The sequence below is a fragment of the Lichenostomus cassidix genome, chromosome 21, assembly GCF_008360975.1.
Source record: "Lichenostomus cassidix isolate B80296 chromosome 21, HeHo_3.0, whole genome shotgun sequence".
Classification (NCBI taxonomy): Eukaryota; Metazoa; Chordata; class Aves; order Passeriformes; family Meliphagidae; genus Lichenostomus; species Lichenostomus cassidix.
The window spans coordinates 4854575-4880270 of NC_139501.1; the positions used below are offsets into that span (position 1 = coordinate 4854575).

The window sequence follows — 25696 nt, forward strand, 5'->3', positions numbered from 1 at the left end:
ATGGAAGAGGAATTCGAATTAAATCTGTACTTTTGTAATCTCTCATTTCAGAATAGGCAGTTTCTAGCTAATCTCAAGACATTCAGCACTTAACGAAACAAACAAATACTTTTCGTATTTAATATATTAAATTACAGATTTTGTTTTAACTCCTCACAAAACACACATATACACAAATCCATCCTTCCTTTGGGACAGATTCTGATACCTTTTCAAACAACACCGAAAGCCTCCTATTTAAATTCCCATCGAGCCAGTTTCTTTCTTGTACAACAGAAAAAGAAGATTATTGCTGAATCTGGCCGCCTGTTCTTCACATTTTATTGATGCAGGGTCAAGTCTTACCATGGATCCTTAAAGAAATCCCATTATTTAGATATTTGGCTGTTAATAAACTGTTTTTCAGCAGCAGCTGTTGCAGGGAGCTGGAGGTGCTCGCTGTCCCTACAGTCTGCACTGAGGTGCAAATCGAGGTGCAAATCAGAAAAAAACAAAGTCTCAATGGTGATATCACCTCAATATCAAGGGGAAAAGAAAAGAAAAAGAAAAGAAAAAGAAGAAAGGAAAGGAAAGGAAAGAAGGAAAGGAAAGGAAAGGAAAGGAAAGGAAAGGAAAGGAAAGGAAAGGAAAGGAAAGGAAAGGAAAGGAAAGGAAAGGAAAGGAAAGGAGCCCAAATCTGGGATTTTCAGGGGTGGCAGCGCATATTCCATATATAGAATGAAAATGTGCTCAATACTTTAGGTGTCCTAAAAATCGATTTCTCTTCATTCTTGGCTCTTCACTCATCAGAAAGCCTGTTGTTTCCCCTGTAAAACGCAAATTCCTTGTGGAAATGTTCTAACTGAGCAAAGTTTAGAGCAGGTTCAGATTGTTTCCCATCTCTGTAAATCTGACCATAGGGGTCTCTTGAAAGAAAATTGCTAAGAATTTCCAACTGGACTATGTAATCACAGCGCCTGGTATCAAGAGGAGGGGGAGTGACATGAAATCAGTGACTTGTGACATACATTCCTCAGCAAGAGCAGCTGCTGCCTAATGACAGCTAATAAAGGGAATCTTCCCTTGAACAGAGCTGCATGCCTGCAGTGGGACTGGAATGTGCCCAAGATAAACCCACAGATAACCTAGGAAGCAGGGATCACCCAAAGAGTATAAAAGACAAGCTTCAGAAGAGAGACAACAGGACAAGGAAGAGAGAGACTTGAAGGGACATCCCAGAAGAAACAGCCTGAACTTCCCTACTCCCAGCAAAGTCAGTGCCATGGATACTAAAGGCTCATTTCTCTATGGCTTCCTCTTGCTGCTGCTCATCCAGCTCCAGCCCAGCAGAGCCAACCCTATCTACAGCCTCAGCCCTGCCAAAGAACTGGCCAGCATGGAGGTGAGGACTCTCATTTTGCAAGCTTTAAACTTTTGGGGTGCTTAGCAGAGTGTGAGGTGGTGCTTTGCCTTCCTTTTGCATGATCAGACCTCAATAAGCACAACAGCCATCACCTGCTGGGGGATAAAGGGGTTCAGCTCTTCAAAGGGGTTCAGAAAAGCTCTGTGGGGTAATATCGTCCTGTGCTGGTTCACCCGAGCTCCTGGGCAGTAGTGGGAATTAAAACTGGGATGTTGTAGGATATCTGCTTTGGGGTTTTGGTTAGTTTTCTTTTAAAGATACATCTTCCTAGGAGCAAAGTTCCAGAGAAGGAAAAAATCATCAGAGTAGCTCCATAAGAGCAAACAGAAAACTCTGAGGTGGTGTCCTGTCTATCCTACTAACTGGCAGGAACAGTGGTGCAGGGCAGCCATACAGCTCCAGCTTTGTGAATTTGAGAGATTTGGTTGCGGATGGATGAGAGATGGGGAGGTAGAGCGAAGCACCCAAAGACAAACTTTTAGAAATATTACTAGAGGATTGCTAAAATAATTTCCTGCTGCTCATCCAGAAAAGCTTCCAGAGCTATAAAACTACCAGCTAAGAATTTTAACGAGTAATAGAGAAAATCCATTGTTACAGCACAGTACAAGCTTGAGATTGATAGAATCTGGAAGCTCAAACCTCTCCTTGGGCTAGTACCAGTGACCAGCTTCTCAAAGCTCTTCTCAGGCCCCAAGAACAAACTCCCTGAGATCATAAGGACAGTGTCAGCTGAAGCTAAAACTGCCTCTAGACTGTTTCCAGCACCCAGGAAGAGAACCTTCCAAATGCACTCACTGTCAGGCAAGCCATAAGGCTCACTCCTCTCTGTTCAGCTTCTAGAGATGGGCAATTACATTGCTCTAATCGGTTGAGCTGCCTTTGAGGAGGTTATCTGACCCCAGTTACACACAGTTTTACAAATGACAGAGAATGGCACCCAGGAAGCAATCACCCAGCAGGCATGAATTTACCATACATGTATTTTCAGTCACTTTAAGGAGCAGCAATCCTGTAATCCCTGGGGCAGAGATTAGTGAAAATACCAAGAGCTTCTCTAGGTGATGTCCATTGAAATAGCCAGGGGTGACAAAACAGCAATATCTGAGAGCATGGCAGTGTGCTGTGGGGCTAGAGGTTCTCTCACACTGTGCACCACTGGTGGGCTGATTCCTCCCTGTTCAACCCACATCTTGCTTTTTCTTCTCTGCAAAGATGTCTTCTAACCTTGCCAGGAAGATACACTTGGTGGTGACAAGCAGCTTCATTCAGTTCACTAGCTGAAGCTCTATCTTTAATTAGATAGAAGGAATTACTGTGGGCTGAATTTAAATCCATAGATGGAATTACTGTGAACAGGGATATAGTGCAGAGCACAGAGCCCAGCAAGGCTGGGATCCAACCTGACATCTCCCTAGGGCTGGCTTTGGGACCTTTGATGAATGCAGAATAGAATGACTGGAAGAGTTAGCAAATGACCACAAAACAAGGAGTTTCATTAATTTAATCCTCCTCTTATAGGCTCTGCTGGAGAGACTGGAGGATAAGTTTGCAATGATGGAAGCCCTGGAGTCCAACCCTGACCTGCAAGAACCCAAAACCCAGGAGGAGATCCTGCCGGAGCTTGCCAACGACAGTGATGAGCAGAAGGCTGACCCCAGGCTGGCACCCAACACCCCTGTGGCCTACAGGGAGCCCTTCCTCAAGAGGCTGAGGGGGCTGCAGATGCCCAGGATGATGAGAGATTCGGGCTGCTTCGGGAGGAGGATTGATAGGATCGGCTCCCTCAGTGGCATGGGCTGCAATGGTGAGTCCTGCCTGAGCATTTCACTGGATTCCATTTTAGTGTCACAGGACAGGGGAGAGCAGCTTCTCACGGAATGAGAGCACACAGTTTGAGAATGGAATTAATTTGAGCCTAGTATTTAAGCTAGGATTGGCTTTTCACAAGCACTGCTGACAATGGTGACACATAGCATGACATGAACAGATTCCAGTAACATTTATTTCATGTTTGGTTTGCAGGTTCCCGGAGATATTAGGATCAACCTCCCTGTTCCCTGCTCTGAAGAATGCTTTACAGTACCCCTTCCTCCCAAGATGAAAGTCAGATGCTTTCTAAGCTCCTCAACAGAAAGTTATTCCTATTTTTATTTATTTATTTATTTATTTATTTGATGTTTTTTTTAAAGAACATTTCTTACGCTAGCACCGAAAGATCATCTTTAAATAAAACTAACACATTAGACATCTATGCTGGACCTCTCTCCTGTCTGTTGCATTAAATTTTCTTGTCTTTTCCTAAAGTCAAAACCCTAAGTTTTATTGATATCCTGGTATCTACAAGCCTGGTTTTTACTTACATGAGACAGAGAAAGCGTGAACTTGGTAAAAATGAAAATGAGCTTTTCGCTAGAGGCTTTTCCTCTGCACTGAGAAATTATAACAGATTAGCAGGAAAAAACAACTTGCTTAACATTGAAAGACCAGACTAGTCCTCCTATAGACAGGGTTTCAGTAATAAGAGAGTCCTTTTGCTGATTTAGATTATTCAGTCACAGGAATTGCCACAAATGCCTCACGTAAGCAAATTTACATTAAAAGAAATAAGAAAAATCATAACACTCCACAAGTTTCAAGAGAACCAGAGGGAGGAAAGGGAATTCATTGTATGTGCTTTCTAGCAGTGGCCAAATAAAGGTTACGAGCATCAACAGAAAGATACATCATTCACTGTGTCTTGTCTCACTCTGCACGTGGCTGAGATGCTGATTCCCAGCCTTTCCTGAAGGATTCTCAAAGGGTTTGAATCCTACCATGATATTCCTCATGAGAGGGCAGGTGGGAGCACTCAACTCCAAATAGCTTGTACAGAACATTTATGTGGGATTTAGGACTTTCTGGGAATGGCCACTCACTGAGCTCTTCTAACATGGCTAATGGGGACACTGGAAACCTGATTAAGCATTATTTAACCTTAGTTGCTAGATTTCACACCAAGGAGCTGAATTTGACCCAAAATGTATTCTGGCAGCCAAGCAAACAGGGTAACACTGCAAAACCCATATTCATTCAGCATCCCAAGGAACAAAGAGCTTGGATCCCCACGTGAGCCCCAGCAATGGCATCAAGCCCAGCTCAACACAACTGTCCTGTGACTGACTGCATGTTCTGCTAGGAACTGTGTTATTTTGAGCACCTCATGAGCCTTATTCTCAGAATCTCAGGCCATTCCCAGTCTCATTCCCAAGTACCTGACTGCCCTGGGAAGCTTGTTCAGGGCCTAAGAAGGCAGCAGCAGGACAGACTCAGCTGGAACAGCCCAATTCTGACTTAATGCCCCTGGGGACAGAAACACTACCTGGTGAGGACAAGGTAGGTGTTCCAGAGCTGCTGACAACAGCTCTCAGGGAGCACAGCTCCAGGGAAAGGGTAAATTTAAGTGCAGAGCCCTCCTGCACAGAGCCAGTCACAGCTAAGGCTGCTGCAATGCTCTAGTAGGGCTCATGTCACACATCACAGCTCTGACAAGCCACCCTCGCAGTCACTGCCTGGCATGGCAGCCAAGAGGGATCTGTGTGCTCCTCTCCACACTGGGCCTTGTGGTTCTGTCCTAGGGAAGAAGGGCAGAAATCTAATTTGAGGGAATAATTTTGCTCCACTCCAACAGGAAACCACAGACAGTGGGATACAAATCACATCAGAGCCTCTCCTTGCAGCAGCACCAGCTAAGGATAAAATACTTTGTGGAATAGTGTCCACACAGGTTTCCCTAACAGGAGAATAAATTCCCAGGTTAAGATTCCCAGCAGCATCCATGAGACATTTCTGCAGTGAAAGCTGCAGTGACTTTGCATTTACTCAGAAGCAATTTCACAGATCAAAGGGGTATGAAGTCACCCTTTGGGGAGCCCTTGTGGGGACAATGGGGCTTTGTCTTCTAAAAAGGCTTTCCAAACATTCCATTTCCCACTGCAGCACGATGGGAACATGCAGGTGGATCCCTGCACACCAGCAATGGGCAACAGCCTGACTTCCCTTGTGCTGCTGTAAATGAAAGTAAAAACAACCCACGTGCTGTAACAATAGCTCTTGCTGCAGCTGAATCTTACCCAGTCAAGCAAAACTTGCACAGACACTGTAAATTGTCCCTCCCTGTCAGCCCCTGAAGGCACAAAAAACGAATTAGTTCAGTGGAATGTGCTAAAAATGGCAAGAAGAGCCTGACCTAAAGCCAGGTGGGTCCAGTATTAACAGCAAGCCAGTTCCTGGTGGAAAAAGTCTGTATTGGCTTGCAGACAGCATGTTAATAGACCCTGCGGTCTGGGAGAACCTAATTGAGGGTAAGCAATCGAGGAAAAAAGCATGTCTGACTGGATTTTTACTGCTACTCCCATAAACACACTGAGCTGTAAAGCTCCCTCAGGGAAATCTCGCAGCCAGGTCAGAATAGTGCTGCACTCAAGAGCAAGCCCTGGGAAAAGCTGAATGGGAGAAATTCAACGCTGATCAGCTCTACAGGCAAAAAACATCACCCCCCAAGGAAAGGCAAAGCTGCTGCTGCTGCTGAGAGAGCTGAATCAGAGAGAGCAGGGAACAATCCTGGGAACAGCCATCATGCAAATGAAGAAATATCTCAATGGGAGCAGAGAAGGACCAGGCTAACTCCCTGCACACAGCTGTAATGACATCTGCCAGCTCCTGCCCTGCCAGACTTCACTCCCATTCCTCACAGCATTTGGCAGTGCAGAATTCAGCAGCTTGCCTTCCTTTGGACTCTGAAGCACAGCAATTCCACTAGCATATTACATGTTCTTAAGGCAGGAGCCTTGTTAGGAATAGGGGTCTGCTTGGTGTGGGGTATATTTGCAAATCACATTTTATGGTTTCTTTGCCCCTCAGACACTGCACTATCCCTACCAGCTTCCCACTAGACGAAATTCTTCCAACCAAAATCCAAGCTGGTAGGCAAGAATGCCAAGAGGAGCTGCTAGCACTTTTGCTTGGTTTCTCTAAAAAATCCTATGTGAAGTACAGACACACACCCTCTGCTGCTGCAGGGACATGGAGCTGTGCCAGCTCACATCCCAATCTGGCCACAGCCAGCTTGCTTGATTTACTTCCCCTGAATCTTGGCCCCCAAAGGCCTTTGCTGATTGACATCTGCTTGATCACTGTGTCCCACACTTTTATGTGGGAAGGAAGGATGATTTGTAAGACCTTCCCCCTCTATTAGCATCTCCTGACTGCTCTCTTGGAAAACCAGCACAATCCTGTACAGAAGCAGAGCAGGGAGGAGGGGAAATTTATAAAAACAGAAGGTGGTGGGAAGGCAGCTAGTCAGGCCTGCTATGCTGGGAATTGGGAGGAAATAAAAGAAAGACAAAACCAGTGTGTTAATTGGGTCATCCCAGAGATATCCTCTAGTATAGGCAGGCATCCAGGAGCTACAAAAGTCAACAAAAATCTCAAGGTTGTCATATCTCATCTGTTAGTCATGAATTTTCAACACAGTATTGCTTTCTACTGAAACTGGTATATATGGGTTCCAGTCTCTGCTCCAAAATGCTTAAAGGATCAGTAAGATGTGTTAAACCATACACAGCCCATACAGCAATTCATGCCTTTATTTCTGCAGTTTTGAAACAACCTGGAGAAAGGGACATCCTACTCCCTTTTACACCATGAGCTCAACATCCACACCTCACCAACCAACTCCTCTGCCTTCCCAGGGTGCAGTGGAGCTCACTGACTTTTCATCCCAACTCCCAACAAGCCTTTTCACAGTGCATTTGAGCAAGCAGTGGATGCAGAGGAGACTGAGTGTATCCCATCACTGCTGGAAAGACCTTCAGCACCCTGGACAAGAAGAGCAGCTTCACTCTCTCCTCACAGCCCTGCACAGCCAAAGCTCCAGGCAGCCATCCTCTGCTCCTTCCAGGGCATGCTGCATGATCCACACCTGGCAATGCACACACCTGTATGGGAATGTACAGACACTGCAGAGGCATCTTGGATCCTGCTAGCAAAGCAAAAATTAAAAAAAATATATTAATCTGACTAAACACCACTATTTTTTCTGCTAGACCCCCAGTGTGTCATTACAGGGACAATGACACATGGTGGATTGAACTATAAACCATTTTAGATTGAACTATTGAGTCTATAAACGTCTCCCATTCCCTCCTACCTTGCTGCATTTATGACCAAAGGCAGCACAGAGCTGAAGCAGAGTTCCCCCAGCCCTTTCTCCTGCTGACTCCTTCCTACCCTTGCTAGGGTTTCCTTCCTATTCCTTGCTTAGTTCAGACCACTGTGGCACATTTTAAGTTCCCCAAACCAGATTTTCTGCCATTCCCTCCCAAGAGATGGCTTTACCTCAGATTTTCCCTGGCATTACATACCCACCAAGGGAGAGCCAAAGGGCAGGAGCCAGAAAGCTGCTGATTAACTCTGTGTTAGAGTACCTCAGAGAATTACTATGTGCATCCTGTACAACACAGAAACATGGAAAGGCAGTGAGCTTTTTGGGTCAGGTATTTCTACAGTGCTCAAAGACTGTATTTATATTTTTAGCCTGCAAGCATGTGATGAAAGATCAAAGATTGTCACAAATTCATTTCTGTAAGGCAGACAGCAGGACAAAGAAGGAAAGATAGCCACAAGCTAAATAAACATTAAGGATGAAATTAAGATCTTTAATACCGTGGAGAAGCCAACTGTAAAACAAGAGGTGCCACACTGTACTCTAAACCTCTTTCACTAATTTACTGGGAGGAAGGTGAGTTCTCAGGTGAGAAAAGCAGCACAGTGTGCACAATTTAGCTCCTTATCAAACTGGGCAATTCTCTCCTTTGAAACAGCTGTTGTGAGAGAATGTGGTACTACAGTGGTCATAACCTAAAGGATCAGACCCATTCCTTTCTGCCTAGCCTTAAGAGCACCTTCTGCACAAACTTAAATCCAGACAGCTAACGAATAGCAACTAATCAACTAACTCAAATCATGCTCTTGGATGTTGCCATGTTCTACTAGTTTTATTATCATAAAGGGCAAAAATAAAACAATACTAGAAACATCAAAAGGGCAAAAAGAAAATAATACCAGAAACATCAGAAGGCCTCGAAAGGCTGAAGGAGACACGCAAACATTTTACTCTCAGACATGTTACAGGTACATGAATACTTCCCAAGTGCCATAGTTCAAATAAAAATATATTCATACAAATATAAAAAAAATACAATTTATATACACACCATGGAATTAGCTTACATCATTTCGTAACAAAAAACAGTGCAAAACCAAAAACAAATGGAAAGGTAAGTTGCTACCATTGGAATGGCTCACAGTAATTAATAATTCAAAACTGCACAATTAACACTGCGCAGGAAACCACGAGGCAAGGGAGAAGGCCCCAGACTAACCCCCTAAACCCCAGCAGAATTAGTCCAGTTCTGGGTTATTTTTCCTTTAGTGTTGCTCTGGTAAAATGTTACAGGCACCTATGTTAGAGTTCAGTTTCTTGGTAAATCACTAAGCAACTAGAGCCAGGGTGGAAGCGGCAAGTGTGTTGTAAGAAAGGAATTAAGTAACTGAAGTGTGAGAACCAGACTGATTCAACACAAGCCCCTTGGCATCAGCCCTCAGCAGAAGGGAAATGCTGCATCTCCAAATGTCAGGAGAACTTTTAATTCCCTTTCTGCAGCCTACAGAACATGCTGAGATTTCCCTTCAAAGCAGCTGACAGGGCCACCCACCACCCTCACTGAAAACGACTAAAAGAATGAAATGGTGTGTTTTCCAGCTGAAATGTTGGAATAAGATGCCCAGGCAGAGCAAACAGTGCTGACAACAGGTTGAAGGCAAGGTGCCTTCTCATGGGGAAGCATCTGGTGCTCAGAAAAACCTTGACAAAGTTTTCCACCCTAACTTCTCTGGGTTGCCCAACTCCAGCCTCAGCAGCAATGACAAACATCCTGCAACAAAATATCCTATATTTTATGAAGACAAATAAAACAGGACCAGCTCAAGGCTAAAAATCTAAGGAGCCTTATTCATGTGCAGGAAGAGAAGGAACCTTCCTCTCCACACACCCTCACTGAACATGAGCAAGAGGAAAAATATCTGTCATGGAGAGACACAGGACATTCTTGACAGGTGCTCTATCAGTACAGGATTGCCAATTCCACATTTGAGTGACATGAAATCCCACAAAAACAGGATTCCTGTGATTTGTAACTGCCCAGGAGCACAAATCCTTTGAATGAAAGGCAGGCTAACATAAGCATATTTCAAACCTGGAGTCCAGCTTCAGGGAGTGCAAATGGGTGCTGGAAGTTTCCTGGATAGCTCAAAGTAAAACCAGAGCTCAGGGAACACAGGTATTTTAGGTATCACCTGCAGAGACTATCCAGGGAGAACATCCTTATCCACAGGGAAAGAACTTGCAAATCAATAGTAGCTACTGGCAACTCCTATGATCTAAGGAAATACAGAAAATCAAAGTTTGGCTTCCTTCTGTCCCAACTCCCACCTAGCCAGCTCCTTATGGCAGACAACAGGTTAACTGCAGGGCTCAGAGGCTGTGTAGAAGCTTTTCTTGAATACCTTCCCCATGTAACTTGGCTCAGTCTCTTGGCTGAGAGAATGCTCTGTGCTTTATCAAGACAATCAGCTCTGCAGTCCCTGAGGCACAGCACTGGCTTCCCACTGAGGGTTATCTGCACACAGAACTCAGGAAGGCAGTGCCTGCTGGAACAATACAGGTGCTGGCCAGGATGGTACCTGCTAAAGCTCTGAACTGGCTGCAACTGGCTCCTCAGCACTGATTTTACCCTTACAGATTGTTGCAGCTGCAAACATTATCCCAAGCATTTTAGAGCCCCACCTTCACCCACAGCAGATCCTGCCTTAGTCACCAGCATCAAGAATCCATCCTTGGGGCAGCCTGAAACTACAGCAGCTCCTCTCATGGCACAGAGATAATTCAACCAAGCCCAGAGACCATCAGTTCTGTTTGCCTCCAGAAAGCAACACTTCTCCATGCTCTCAGGATGTGGGGCTCCCTGGTCTCTAACTCCAGCTGGAAAGGTGCCCCAAGCTCTCACTGTTTGACCAGTGAAAGGACAAAGTGCCTACAAATGCCAAGAAATGCAGGAATGTCAGTGACAAAGTGGAGTGGCACCAAGTGCCTTAGAAAGTCTCTTACAGGGAGGTAATAGCAACAGCTAACAGGAAAGATCTACCTTCTCTGAGATGCTTTGCAAATGTATTAAATATTTATAAAACCAAACAGTAACTGAAATTTAACCATTCTGAACTCCAAATCTGCTGAGCTGCTCTCAAAAATCATCTGCTGTCAAAAATATCACAGCAGGAACATTTCCTCATGAAAAGGAGAGAAATAAGGAAAAAATGAAGCCAGAGTGAAAAAACACGGGCAAAGGGGAGCACTTGCAAAGAGAGGTATATTTCCAAAATGCTGGATTTTTAAATACTGCTATACTGCTTTTGTGAAAAACCATCCTCCAGAGCAAATATCCTATTTGATATCTGCAAACTTCAGGATCTCCTCTCAGCCTTGACAGCGACCCCCTTCTCACACAAATAAGGCAACAGTTGCAGGAACAAGAGAGGAGGAGGAAAAGGGAATCATACAGGAGGAAGGGAAAGATGCTGCAGTTCTTTGCACAGGACACAGTGGAGTAAGATGGTTCTCTTTTCCAACTCTTAAGAAAACCCCAAACCAAAATGGCAGAACACGCAGTGTCAGGACAACATCTGATGGAAGGAGACAACTGGGGGACAGGGGAAGAAAACACCTGGATCAGGAGTGGTCAAACCAAGTGCCTGAGGCCCATCAACAGCCCTGGGCTCAGGCTGCTCCTCTAATTCTCTGGCTAGCAAGATGTTTTCCAGTTCCCCAGGCTTGATATGCATGTGAGAAGCCAAACGGCAAGTCTTGGGCCTCGAGAGGTCCAAGCAGAGTGCGAGAGCGTGGGCAGCCTTGGAGGATGGAGGGAGCCACACTGACTGGGGCAGGAGCATCAGATGGTCTGATAGTGCTGCCTCAGTCTTGCCTGCAGGAATTCGTGGGTCAGGTTGTGCCGAGTGATTATCCCAACAACCTTAAACAGGAAGAAAAGAGGAAGAAAAGATACAAGTCAGGATCAGAGATGTGCCATTAGGAGATATCCATAATAGAGGTCATTCTTTTCAACTCCCCAAATAGAGGAAATCTAAAAGCAGTTCTTGACCAACACTGATTTAGAGTGGATTCAAGTTCAAATGTCTCAGACACAACATCCCTCCCTGTCCCAACACTTATGCTCCAGGCAAAAGCACTGATTTAATTACACCTAAACAAACTGCCAAACAAACTACTGTGGTGTCTGGAACCAGCAGGACCCCTTGCCTAGGAAGGGAAATCCTGTCCATGTCAGACAGCATAAGGATGTAACTAAATCCTTTGGGAAGTGGAAACTGCAATTGGAAATAACAAAGCTGTCTTTTATGGTTTCATTTAATACATTTCTGGTATTCCACATGGCATGATTTCAAATAGCACCTATCAGATACATTCAAGGAAGCTCTAAATGCCAAAACACAGATATGGTCAAGACCAGCTAAGAGGTGGCTGCACACTGGCAGGTGACAAAAGAGACCTCTCCCAGCCTACTGTGGAAGCAGTCAAACCCCACATTTCAGCTGATGAAACACCTCACTGATTTTACACACTGAAAGAGTTTAGAACTAGGCTGTTCTCTAGTACTGCAAGAGCATCTTATATTAAAGAAGAACATGCCAGCATTTTTTGTTTGCAGCTCACAGGTTCTGCAGAGTAATTATGGGGAGCCCCGAGGCAGAAAAAGCAATGCTGCCTCGCCCAGACCAGGTCAGGCTTAAGGGATACAGTTTCTCATTGTGGTTACAGGAGGTTGCTGACATCTACTGACTGCTCCTGAGCATTGTAGATGGCAAAGAGACAAGGACAGTGAGTTAAGCACAAACCATTCAAACACTCTTTTACTCCTGTGAGAAGGAACAGAATACAAGTTCTCTTCCTACAGAAAAACCTCTAACCCCAACATATAGGAAATTTTGCTCTTGGCCTTGAATAAAGCTGTGAAAGGAAAGGCAAATTAGTGGCCTCTGATGAGCTCAAGGCCTCTTAGCAGATACAAGAATGGGACAGCTTCTGCAGGCTGCACAACTGAGACAGGAGAGATGCATGTCCTGCCCTTTGCAGGTAAAGGGGAAGCAGGCTGGGACACAAAAGACGACAACAAAGTCACAGTAATCAACAAGTCTTCAGGGCCCTAAGAAGATCACATTCTGACCTCTTTAAAGCATTTCTGTTTGATGTTAAAAGAGATCTGAATTGTCCCAAAGATTGAAAATGTTGCACGAACACTGTGGCTTCCTTCAGCTAAGGCAAGATAAAGACTCACCTCTCCAACTGCATTCACAACTGGTAAATGCCTGAGTCCCATTGTCCTGAACAGGTTGAAGACTTGTGACACATGAGTATTTGGAGAGACAGTAAAGGGTGATGGGTTCATGTATGGGGTGACATCCTAAGAAAGAAAAACAATCATGTTATATACAAGAGGCATTTTCACTGTCTCTAGGAACCACCAACAAGCAATTACTACAAGTCCTCCATGGCACTCGTGTCTGGACAGGGTATTTGACTGTTATCATCTTCTATTTCTGCACAAATATGACATTATTTTGGTTTGTCTTGTTGGGAAGTTAAACTGGACAGGCAACACCTTATTCTAGAAGTAAAGCATCAGTGGGTGTTGTTACCTCCTAGCAGGTAGGTAGCATACCTAGCAGATATGAGGCTTGATTTCCACATGCAGAGAAAGCTGAGTGCATGAGGAGCACAGGATGTTGGTCACTGCATCAAAGGGTGTATTAAACATGCTCTCAAAGTTTTTTAAAGGCTTTGGATTGTCATAAATATATATCAGGAGACACTGTCACACTGCAGTGCATATCTTACCACTATCATACGAGGGTTCAGTAATGTGAGGTCCAGATCATGGATATCTGGATAACGAGGATAATCCTCTGACATCTCAGCGTGGGACAGACGGGGCTGACTGGCACTCTGCAATTCAAACAAACCCCACTGAGTCCACCATTCCAGACAACACAGGGGCTGCAGCAGCACAGCAAACCATGGCCCCTAATTGCTCCCCCAGATCTCCTCCTCCCACCACATCCACACATCCACCTCCTGCAGAGGTGCTGTTAGTACCTATCAGTGCAAACTTGAAGCTATGCAGGCCTTTAGCTGACAGAGAATGGAACTGCTCCCCAGCCTCTGACAATTCTGGACTCGACACTGGAGGGCAGCACGAAATCAGACTTGTGGAAGCTGGCCTCAGATACTCTCTGATCCTCCCTCACTGATCTCAGTGACACAGCTGACACTGGTGAGACCTCAACACGCAGCAGTAAAATACACAGTATATACTGCTGGATGCTCTATTTGCATTTAATATCTGCCCTCAGTTCTCCAGTTCTGACAGGATGAGATCTTTATGCAATAAATGGGTCTGTTGGTTTACTTTTTAAACAGTGGCTGTCTTCTTTTCCTGGGGATACTTAAACAGAAATTCAACTTCCTTTACTTTGAGAGCTGCAAGAGAGAATTCACATTACCTGCCTGTGACTTTTAAAACACACATGCATTCCTTAAAGTGTAAAAACAGCTCAATTCTTTTTGGCAGCCCATGAATATTGTTCCCAACATCCTCAGCTGGGAGGGCAGGCATGACTCTGCTGCAATTCCTGAGCAGGAATACTCACCGACTGGCTCTCGGAGTAGCAAACCCCTCTGTCAAGAAGGGTGACCAGCTGGGAGCGCAAGATCAAGCCGTGGAAGGTCAAGGGTCTGAAGCGTTCCTCCATGGTCCACTCCTCACTGGGAGACTGGTCAGGGTACAGGTTGGGGTAGGGAGTGTATCTGTGATGGATTTAACACCATGTGTTACAAGCTTCACATACCCCAACTCCCAAAAGAGCAGCTATTTCAGCTCTTTGCAATCTTCTCCTGAACATTTCAGGGACTCTTGCTAGGGACAAGAAAATCTCCATTCCACAAAATAAAATAGGAGAGAGAGGTCAAGTGCCATTATGTGGTCAGAGCAGCAGAATGGCACAGCCTCCTAACTCAACTTCGAATCACTTGCTACTAAAGCAATTTTCAGTGCCAAATTATTCGGATTCTAATAAAAGCTGAAGCTTCTGGCAAAATGTCAGGGTCAGGATGCCATTCATGAAAGTCACAATCACTAACTTAGCAAATGATTCACTAGACTGGGCTTCTGCTTGGAAGCAACAGCTACACAAGCCTGGTGACTCAGCCCAGTAATCAGAAAGGAAAGATAAGATCAGTATCACAGCACCAGGGCTTAGCTGGGATAAGTGAGCTTTCCAGAGCTCTCACATTTTTGTAGACAAGAGGACACTGATTTCTACAGAGAAGAGATCTTCCCAGGCACTCCATCCTCTCCAGGAAATACTTTTGTATAGGTGTTTGAAGGAAATTTAAGAGGTTGGACATAATCAATCCACTTGCCTGGACTCAGTCACAGGTATGAGCTGCAGCATTGGCTCCTGAGACCTGACAAATCACTTCTAAAACATGAATACCAGCACTGTTTCTGCTGACATATGGAATGATTGACTGTATAAAGCATTCTTTCCAACACATCTCAACATATGGAAAAACCCTTTTTTCCATGCATTTGTGCCTACCAGGATCTCACCTTCTCTCCAGCATCTGCTGCAGCAGATCCTCCTTTTCGGGAGGCTCCTCTGTTGCTATGTGCTCATCACACATGTTCCGCAGCTCACTCGACGGGTAGGATTTCATGGACTGGCTACGCTTGCGCTGCTCTCCAGCTCGGGTCAGGATGCTGGATTTCTGGGTACAAAAAACACTTTTCAGATACTCAACAAGCAAGTCAAGAGTTATCCAAGAGTGCCTATGAACTACTTGATCACAGCTTTGTGTCATCACACAACACTTTCATTAGCCACTGCTGCAGCAGGACTTGTAAGAATAGCCAAGAGGACTGCACTTCAGTGACAAATCCAAACTTTTCCATGCCTACCATAAACAGGTTACTTTATCCTCTTAACTTCTGCCTGTAGGAATGCAGCCCACTCTTTTCCCTCTATCTTCGCCCAGAGAATGGAATGGAGTTCTTAAACATTTTATATTGCAGCAGGTGCTTATCTCTGACCTGAATCCTGCATAACAGCCTAGATTACTAAAGCAAGGCCATTTTGTATGCAAAACAAAGCTCTCAGCGTTTCAACCAATCAATCAAGCAACTCCTTACCTTGAATTTGATGTTGTTACTTATCAGCTGATTTCCCTTCATGAACTCCCTCTCATTGCCCCGATTCTCTGTCACCACAGGGAAGGCATGATGGACAGTGGTGCGCAGGATGCTGACTAGGGACTGAATCCGGGTGTGTGGGTACACATACGTCAGGTTGGGCTCCATGATGTCACTGGCTCGTAGTCTGAAGAAACAAAAAACCAAGATTGCTGCATTCATCATGTCAGTGACAGAAGGCTGGTGATGAACAAACATGGAAACAAACCAGACCCTGAAGGAGTGTGCTGCAGTTAAGTTCCGCCAGTACATGTGTGCTCACCTTCACTGTGGTATCAACAGTGATGGAACAACTGATTTTTTTTTCTTTTTATAATGGAACATTGTATCGATGCACTAGAAGAAAGATAGAATGCTCCAACTTATAATATAGAAAGTTTTTAAACACTACTGGGAAGAGACAACAGGTGGGAAGAAGATGACATTCCACAAGAAGCAAAGTCCAATGGAATGTTTTCACAGAGTGCTTGCTGAACCTCCCAAATCCACCCTGCAGATTTCCATCCATCCACCCCTCCTCAGAGAGGCCTTCAGCATCTCTTTCCTGCCACTGGCCTGGTGCACAACTCCTATCACAGCAGCCTTCAGAGCTGCTCCTCAGAGCAACCAGGTTTGTTGGAGATGAAGCATCATCGTCCTGCATTAAAGCACTTCTGAGCAAGAACCCCACCACAAACTCTGACCCACAGCTGGCCAGGAGGAGCAGCCTTACTTATCCATTTCCACTCCTGTTTCCCACTCCAGAAGAGGCACTCCTCGCAAGTTCACATGGATGTCATAGATGCCTTTGTTGAAAAAGTCTCCTGTCCACTTGGCTACCTGCATAGCAAACAGAAGGTCTACTGAGTTGTTGCTCCAAGCACAAGATTCCTTGGCTTATGACAAGCAACAAAGTAGTAACAAAGTAACTACTGGAAGAAGTGGAAGTAAGAAAGATTCAGGGCCTGCACATGTTCAAGCAGTGTGTAGGAAGCCAGAGCTAAGGGCCTGCACTCACCATGAGGGTGATCATTATGGGGAGCCCGTAGGTGATCTCGTTGGTGGACTCGATGAGGATGACGGTCAGGCTGATGGTCATGCGCACCACTCCTCCCAGGAATGCTGCAGCCCCGATCAGTGCAAAGGTTCCTGAGTAGATGTGATCCAGGCCAATGTAACTAGGGCAAAGCACAGAGCCCTCAGATTAGAACAACCTGCCTGAGAGCTCAGGGTGCACCTGCAGCTCCATCCCTCACACGCACACTTGATGCACCTTTTGAGGAGGTTGGCGACCAGGCGTCCGAAGGCAGCCCCACAAAGCAGTGATGGCACAAACAGACCACTGGGCACAGAGATCCCATATGTCCAGCAGGAGAGTAAGAAATAGAGAAGGAAGAACAGGGACAGGGTGACTGGGCTGAAAGTACCTGCAACACAAGAAGAATCATGGCTGAAGGGGCACAGGTCTGTCCAAGAGTCTTGCACCATCCACCCCTCAGCTCACAGCAGGCTCATCTCACAACAGCTACTGAGTCTCCCAGTCCAAACACACATGCAGACAATGAGTAAATGAAAAGAGAGGAAAAGCAGGCCTTTCTTCCCATCAAGGAGACTTTTATCTGTTGTACTAGCAGTCCTCCAGAGCCATGAAGGCCTGAAGATGTTCCTAGCCTCGTGGTGTTTATGACAAGACTTTCAGGTAAAATGAAGCTCTGAGGCTTAAGCATGGGATGAGGTCATCTCCTAACTACTCACCATCCTGGTGGAAGAGCTGCAGGATAGCTGACTCCTGAGGGTTAAAGAAGAGTGTGGCCATGTCATTGTATGTTTCATTTGGGCAGAAAAAAGTCTTGATGCTTGAATTTACATCCTCTGATAGATCCTAATGCAGGACAGAAAAGACACAAAGGGTTAAAATGCAGTCTCCTTCGTTAGCCTTTGGGCAGAACAGGAGTAACACTTTTTATTAATGTTAGCCACACTTTGGGAAGTTCAGACCAAACATTAATAGCAGAGATGGGGCCTACAACACCAACAGGCTCCTTGACTCAGAGCCTGATTGCTTTGTACTAAAGCACAATGTAGCTTTCATTATCACCCTAAGCTCCTGCAATCCTCCACAGGCTCTCACTGCAATTCTGTTATGCACTGCAGGCTGTCAAAAGCTCATTTCATGCGTGTGCTTCTCTGCAGAGTGAACAATATGACAGGGAATATAATATTCACATAAGAATCCCTCACCTGCAGGCTCAGGGTGTCATTGCCACTGTGCCTGCTGGAAGACATTGGCCGGCATTCCCCCAGAACCATGGAGGCTACAAAGACCACGACAGTGGTGGTCAAAGACACAAGCAGGCTCTCCAAGACTCTGAAAGACACAACAGAAACCACACACTGAAGCCACACTCAGCACTGTAACCCAGTCCCAGCTCTGATAAGGCTGCAAGAAGCAGCAGTCACCACAGCTTAGCATCAGAACAAGGAACACTGCAAATCAAGTTGAATTATGACTTGGCTCCTAGGGATTGCCTTAACTCCCCTTTTTAATTGCTTGCCCCAAAAAGAAGCTATTTCTGCCCAGAGAACATGCAGCAGTCACACATGGAAAGCCCCAGGGTTCAGTAATAAGGCTATTCCCATAGAAACAATATTCTGCACACTCTTAGAGGGTAAAAGGGTAGACAGGACTGGGCAAGGTGATGCACATTCTCTCAATCTCTTTTCTAACTGCTGAAATACACTTCTTTTTCTTTTTAAATCCAGGCTTCATGTTTAGGAGCTGTGTAGAGCAAACAAATAGGTACATTCAGAATAACACAGCAGCTCCCTCTCTAAATAGCACAGATATTGTGGATTTAATTAACCAACATAATTCCTTCCACATCTGTTTAGACAACAACAACAAAAAATCCTGCATGGAGACAAAGCTGTTGTTTGTTCAGCCTTTATGATAAAGAGCTCCCTTCACTGCCCTTATAAGAGGGATTGCAACTCTCTGTACCAGCAGAGACATTAAAAAATTACAGAGACTGTAACAGCTGGTTTCTGGTGTTCACTTTTTAGTTCTATGGAGGCTTCATTTTGCGATTTCTAAAATATCCAGTCTGGGATTTCCTCCAGTCCTACTCACTGGCTCTTCTAGACTGATGCTTTTGCTTTGGGACACTAAACACAAATGTGAGACACTTTGGGACACTAAACAGAGGTCCCTGTACACACTCAAGAGAGCACGTATACCTGACCAACTTTGGCTTGGGATGCACATTGCGCATGCGGTACTTGGCAAGTCTCTTGTTCAGGCAGTTAAAGGTGGCTCCAAGAAGGCCTCCTACAATCCCCATCAGAATGAAGAAGCCCAAGTCCACAGCTGTCCAGAGGTGGCATTTCTTATCAGACTCAGAGCACTATGTGCAGAAAATAATAAAAAAAAGCATTACAGTAGTTGCTGCAATTTCCTACCAACACTTCTGTCTCTACAACTGGAGATTTTGAGTAGCTAAGACCAAGGGGAACAATTCTGTCTGAGGATATCAATGTATTGCACTGAAAAACAGGCATGCATCAAAAGAAACCCCCAAACCAACAAACAGAAATGGAGGACTAACAAGAGACTGAAGAGTGAGGAAATAACAATAAATCTTACCTTAAACTCCCCAAAGTTCAGCAGCCCAGGGAGCTGGAAAGACCCCCAGCTTCCAAACTGAATTCCAGAGCGGAAAAAATTCAGGGTGAAGGTGGCAGCCATGGAACAGAAAAGCTGTGGAAGTAGGACAAAAAAAAAAAAAAAAGAAAAGAAAAGGGGAAGCAAAGGTTCCCAAAATTAAGATTGGCACAGTCAGCTCTTCCTTGAGACTTACGCCTGGGGAAGGGAACTGACTGTGGAAGGGATGAGACTTGAGAGGGCCCAGGCACAAAAGCACTCTTCCTCCCCCAGGTACACTAAATCTGAACACCCTCATGGACAAGCCCTCCCAAGGGGAGCCCTCTTCTCAAGGAAGAGACATGCAGAGAGTTAGACTCATCACTCACCACTTTCCATGTAAGTCCCTGGTTCCAGAAAGAGGAACCTTCTTCCAAACTAAAAAGAGTGCCTCCAATTGGGGCTCCAAAGGCAGCTGCAACCCCTGCAGCTGCTCCAGCAGATACAAAATCCCTTTTATCTCTGAAAATAAGAGAAAAACAACCTCAGTTTAGCGAATTAGAGCTCTAGAGATACTTAGGTTCTGCAAAGTAAGAGATCATCCCCATTTATGGAGCACATTTACGAGAGCCAGGAGAAGAACTGGCCATGGCAGACACCACCATTTGTTCATTAAGCTGCAGCACTGTGCTCTTTCTGTAGGGCATAAACACACAGCAAAATTCTGGTACTACTGGCCATTGTGTGAGGAACCCAAACCATGGACTCCAGCATCACTTGAAAGAATTACAGAGAGGAAAGGGTAAGAATTTGTTCACATTCAGGTGAACTGGCCTTCTCTGTAGTATATCCTGATTATAAGGGGTGAGTAACTGGGCTTGTTACAACAACAAAGCCTTTCAACTATCCATATTAAAGGTTTTCAAAGGTAGAGATCTGCTGAGCAGCACAAGAGAACATCTATTAACATGGAGACCACAATAGCTTGGAAGAGTGTTATCCTGGTGTTCTCTTGCTGCAGAATGAAACTGCAGGACTCTAGAAAGAAACTGATAAAACAACTCACTGGTTCACCTCAGCCCACCACCCCACCACCCTTCTCCCAAGGAAGTCTGCTCACTCATCCTCCTCTCCCCTCCTCCACATCCTGGGTACAGTACCTGTCACTGCGGAAATAGGGAAAGTTAAACTGGATCTTCCTCAAAGAGATGCTCTGGAACTAGAAACAAAGTAAATATTTAGAAACACAGGAGATGGAAATTTACTCTTACAAAGCAGTGGTGTGACCAGGACAGTGACTCAGGCCAGCACTAACCTGTGGCAAGCCTGCACCCACGACAGCACCACTGTGAATCATTGGACCCTCCTTCCCGACAAAAAGACCTGGAAAAACAAGGCTCATGAGGCAACACACTTTCCCCACTGCCACCCTCCCTTGCTGACAATGCCAGAAGAGATCAGCTCACCACTCCCCTGCCATGGCAAAGCTCCCTGTGCCAAGCCTGCAGCTCCTCACAGGGAGGTGCTGACCCCTTGCTCGCAAAACGACCCCAAATGTTTATGAAGACTTGCACAGACTTTGCTCTCTGAGTGGGTGAAATCATTGAAAAACAACTGTTACAAGGACTCTGAACTCTCCAGGTTATTTTGCCCTGCTGCCTTCAAGCTGCTCCTGACAATGTGTCCTGAAAAATTCTCAGGTCTCTCTCTTGGATTGTGCCACAAAGAGTCACATCTGACTAGCCCACTCAGAAAACCACCTGCTCCCCTGATAGTCCTGATCATTCTGTTTATTCTCTACTCTATAAATGCATTCAGGGCTCATGACTCTCCTCCAAACCACCAAAATGATTTTACTGGAAAGGCAGGGCCTTCTGTGCCCTATGTAAGCAGAGACAGCATTTTTTCCCTTTCAGTGACTCCTTTCCCCAACAAGATCAACACACCATAGCCCTTCTTACCTCCTGCCACACTGAAGAGCACTCCCAGAGCTTTGCACACCACAGTCCGCAGTCGCACGACCCCTGGAACCTTCACCCCATTGAGGTAGCACTTTATCTCAGGGATTCCTGATCCAGCTGCTACAGGCTGCAGAAAAGAAACACTGACACTGTGGTGCACTGATTTCATACCTGACCAACAATATCTCATCAGAGAGCAAGGGACCAAGAGACCCTGCTTAGCTGAATCAAATAGCTCTGGGAAGCTAGTTTGATAGTTTGGGGCAGAAAGTGCTTCTGGCAAGGGTATTTCATATCAAAGACCTGTGTAAGGGAAAAGCAAGGTTGTGTAAGGAGCAGCAATGGACCGAAGTCTTACTTGAATCAGGACCAGAAGACTGGCAAGAAAAACAAAGGTGAGGTTGAACCCCAGCAGCTCCAGCAAGGACAGTGCAAGGCAGCCTTTCTCAGTGCATTCCTCCACCGCTGCAGAGATGGTCAAGGAAAACAACAACATTCCCCACAAGAACAGACAATCACTTATGGTAATATCTGGGCCTCCCACTGGCATCAGGAGCCAAGCCTGTGCTTCCTAATCCAGCCAGAGCAGCTAACACAACCTGTAGGAAGCTAGGCTTCCTTTTCAAAGCTCAACACTGAGTTATGAGTGAAACCACTCATTCTTTCAATCTCTGTTTATGTACCCGATACTGGAAACACTTCTTGGTTTCAAGGGCTGAATTACATAAGCAAGTTGAAAACTTGCTTAATCATGAACAACATGACCGACAGCAGAAGTGTGAGAGTCAGCTGTTCTGAGAAAAACATGGGAACAGAAAGGAAAAGGTCATTTGAGTCTAACAAGGCCCGAGGTAAAAGATACAGCTTTGTACCACCCGGAACTTGAGCTGGGTAAAGAGCCGCACGAAGAAATCCACAAAGAGGCCCACCTGGGAAAAAGAAGACAGAACTGCCATCAGCAATTACTACATCTAAATAATAAAGACCACCTTCTAGTTAGTCCTACCAGAAATATGTACACATGGGGGAACAGAAGATGACAAAGCCAAAAGAAGCATAATTCGGAGTAAAGTAGCTTTGGAAACTCAGACTTCTTCCCTCTCTCTCACTGGGACAGATCCATCTCAGAATTATTTCTGAAGAGATGCATTTCTGCATCTGATTAGTACCCATTACAGTAGTAAGGCAGCATTTTTAATACCCTCAACATACTTAAGGGTACAGAACAAAGCTAGTGTTTAATTGAGGCATACAGTCAGCCGAGCTGATTTTCACAGTTCAGTCATAACTTTTTTATTAAGGGCTTGATTTGGACAAGTTTTCCTGTATGCAGAATGAAAGGATTTGCCAGAATACTTCACAAAGAAAACACAGCAAGTTCTGAAAGATAAAAAATGCTTCCTTAAAAAATAATCTATCAACAACATGCTATAATTCCCAAAAGAGAACTCTGGCTACTAAGCTCTCATCATCATGAAAGAGAATGTTTCCTCTTCTTTACTCCTTAGCCATTGACTTCTAAATTATTCCTTCTTACTCCCCTGAATTTTCCTCATTCTCCAAACAGCATGAGCCTTACCAGTCCTGTGCAGACTCCAATAGCAAAAACCAGCACCCACTTCACTGCTTCATATCTCTGAGCTTTCTGTTTGGGAAGGAAAAAAAAAATGTCAAAGCAACACAGAAACAGGGATTGGGAAAAGGTGGGTTTAGACTCCACAGCTCAATTACAGCCAGAGGGATAAATCAACAGAAGACAGTGGCAACAGCAAATTGAAAATAGGAAACTGAAAGACTGAACATCTTGCTCACTTTAAACCTGAGGATCACAAGAGATGCTGGGAGCTATAATCTCCACAATTTTTTTTTTTTTGTGATAGAGAAACCAGGAGAACACGTAGAACTTCTGTCATAATGAGAAAAAATCCATAAAACCTCCTGCAGTGGAGCATATTTAGAATCATAGAATAATAATATTTAGAATCATGGGATGGAAGGGACCTTAGAGCTCATCTCATTCCACCCCGCTGCCACAGACAGGAACACTTTCTGCTCCCAGGTCTGTCAAAGCCACATCCAAAAAGACTTTGAGCACTTCCAATCCACAGTTTCTCTGGACAATTTCCACAGTTTTAGCTCAAGAAAAAGAAAGAACAGGGTCCCACCTTGTTGTCCATGCCCTCCAAAACTTCCAAGTATGGGTCATTGATACAGCGATCATAATCCAAGCTCTGAAATGCCAAAAGGTCAATTTAGGAGAAACAGCTCCAACAGGTTGTGCAAAAGAAATTATGTCCAGAAGACCTTCTTAAAGACTACATAAGACATTATTACGCCCACAGTAGATTTTGCAAACAACATCAGGAGAAAAAACTGCTGGAAACAACTTAATTTAAATACTTTCATCAGAGTCACACCCTGAAAATCATGAAGTAAAAGAACAGAACAATTTCACTGCCCAAGCTGAGAGTGACAGTGAAACAAACAGAAGCACAACTGATTAATACAACTATAAATTAAGGAAGTCACATTCCAGAGTTTTAGACTTCAAGAGCCTCCACTTTGACGGTGCAAGGGATAACACTGGATCTTTCTATTCACCCTCTCACTACAACAGGAACACTAGGCAGGAATTCGCCCCCAGGTGAACAGCATCAATTCTTCAGTTTAACACAGCAGGGAGTTAACAGCAGCAGTTTCCCAGTCACACTCACAAAACTCCACTTGTGCTATCCACATCTTCACCTTTTCAAGCCAAGCAGTAACAGGCTGGGCTGGTGATACCCATACTGAGCAATTGCTCTAGATAGTTTAGGGTCACCATACAGAGATGCAAAAAGCAAAAGTCTCCTGTAAGCAGCAGAACCTGATACATGGGAAGACCTGCTGTGAGCCAGCATGACAACAGACAGCAGAAAGTGTGACCAAGTAGCTACAGTCACTTGGAAACAAGGCCACCAGAGCCTGTAAATCTCACACTGAAGAAGTGGAAAAATGCACCAGACTCCGAAAATTAATTTTCTCAACAAGAGTCTGACTTGAGAGCAGACATTCAAGCTACTCACGGGGCTTTATCCCAGCAACTTACAAAGATGAGGAGCAGTTCTTTGCAAGCACGGCAACTCTTGATATCTCTGCTGATGCCAATGCAACCTAATGATCCATTCTGAGTATCTGCCCCATTACAAACTCAAACAGATCAAAATCTGTCTGCAGATCTTTTCACATCAATATCAGAAGATGCTATTAATTAATTCCCCACCTCATAGTCTTTGCGTGGAAGGATCTCATCCTCCTCTTCATGAGTTTCTCCTAGGATTGTCTGCAAAACAAACAAATGTGGGAAAGGAAAATCATAAGGGGAATGAATGCATGTACAGCTGTTCATGAGTAGCCAAGGCAAAATTACAAAAGTCCTATACCACTCTTGTTTATAAACTGAGAGTGTGGATTACCAGACCACCACTTCCTTTGGGGTAACGCTACAGGATCTTACCTTACAGCTTGTCTCAGCCAGAACACACCACATCACTTCTATACAGGAGCTCCCGACAGCACAGTCCTAACCCACATCCCCTTTCCTTCACAGCCACAGGTTACAGGGGCGCACAGCACAATTTTCAAGAGATCACTCTGCAGTGCTGGAGTCAGGCAGAGCCCCTGCCAGCATCACTCCCCTATACAGCTGCGAGGGACAGCGGCTGCAGGGACTGAAGCCCAGACAAAGAACGCGGGCCGGGGTAGGGTAGGGACAGCGCGGGGCTCCGGCACTGGCGGTGAAGTGCCAGGCCCGGCAGCAAAACGGGCGGGAATGGCTGTGGAGCCAGGCCGAGCATCGGCTGACAGGCTGGGCCAGGAGCCGCCGGCTGAGCACCGGCCCGAGGTGCCGCACGGAGCCCTGAGGCGCCGGGCCCAGCGCTCCCGCACCGCTCACCGCCCACAGCCGGGCGGGGCCGGCCGACACCCGGGCAGGGGGTCTCCGCCAGCACGCACGAGTCGGGGCGGGGGTCAGGGGTAGCGCGGGGCGGCGGCCGTACCAGCTCCTCGGGGGTGCGGCTCTCCCGCTCGCCGCAGCAGCAGCAGCACAGCCCGGCCCCGCACCCACAGCGCGCCATCTTCCGCCGCCGGCCCCCTCAGCCCCGCCCCGCCCCGCCCCGCCGCGTCACCCCGCGCGCCACACCATGACCACGCCCCGCCGCATGGCCACGCCCCACACCATGGCCGCGCCCCTCGGGCAGGCTGGCCCCGCCCCCTGAGCCCGCGGCCCGGCTGGCCTGGCCTGCACATAGCC

At 45.7% G+C, this 25696-nt stretch overlaps 2 protein-coding genes across 3 annotated transcripts; one reads left to right on the forward strand and one right to left on the reverse strand.

Moving 5' to 3' along the window:
* Positions 1 to 1162: 1162 nt before the first annotated feature.
* LOC146428332 (natriuretic peptides A) lies at positions 1163 to 3656 on the forward strand. Its single transcript, XM_085080274.1, has 3 exons — positions 1163 to 1381; positions 2924 to 3209; positions 3428 to 3656. The coding sequence occupies exons 1-3, from the start codon at positions 1262 to 1264 to the stop codon at positions 3442 to 3444; spliced, it is 423 nt and encodes a 140-aa protein (XP_084936400.1). The 5' UTR covers positions 1163 to 1261; the 3' UTR covers positions 3445 to 3656.
* Positions 3657 to 8413: 4757 nt separating this feature from the next.
* On the reverse strand, positions 8414 to 25531 carry CLCN6 (Cl-/H+ antiporter 6). Of its 2 annotated transcripts, none has more exons than XM_085080272.1 (23): positions 25443 to 25531; positions 24668 to 24727; positions 23571 to 23636; positions 22985 to 23050; positions 22268 to 22334; positions 21764 to 21870; positions 21406 to 21532; positions 20760 to 20827; positions 20605 to 20663; positions 19834 to 19966; positions 19448 to 19561; positions 19042 to 19208; positions 18046 to 18172; positions 17560 to 17686; positions 17078 to 17231; positions 16823 to 16982; positions 16538 to 16644; positions 15766 to 15952; positions 15187 to 15344; positions 14225 to 14381; positions 13413 to 13520; positions 12853 to 12978; positions 8414 to 11529 (listed from the first exon to the last, which is right to left on the reverse strand). In XM_085080272.1, the coding sequence occupies exons 1-23, from the start codon at positions 25518 to 25520 to the stop codon at positions 11449 to 11451; spliced, it is 2604 nt and encodes an 867-aa protein (XP_084936398.1). In that variant the 5' UTR covers positions 25521 to 25531; the 3' UTR covers positions 8414 to 11448. The 2 variants fall into 2 exon arrangements, with proteins under 2 accessions (XP_084936398.1, XP_084936399.1); XM_085080273.1 differs by lacking the exon at positions 25443 to 25531 and adding an exon at positions 24902 to 25413.
* Between the last annotated feature and the right edge of the window lie 165 nt (positions 25532 to 25696).

Coding starts and splice junctions, on each gene's coding strand:
- LOC146428332 (XM_085080274.1), top strand. CDS start 1,262: ATGGATACTAAAGGCTCATTTCTCTATGGCTTCCTCTTGCTGCTGCTC. Junction 1,382..2,923: donor AAGAACTGGCCAGCATGGAG/GTGAGGACTCTC, acceptor CTCCTCTTATAG/GCTCTGCTGGAGAGACTGGA.
- CLCN6 (XM_085080272.1), bottom strand. CDS start 25,520: ATGGCGCGCTGTGGGTGCGGGGCCGGGCTGTGCTGCTGCTGCTGCGGC. Junction 15,345..15,765: donor GTAACAACATCAAATTCAAG/GTAAGGAGTTGC, acceptor TTTTGTACCCAG/AAATCCAGCATCCTGACCCG. Junction 11,530..12,852: donor TTGTGAATGCAGTTGGAGAG/GTGAGTCTTTAT, acceptor TTCCTGTTTAAG/GTTGTTGGGATAATCACTCG.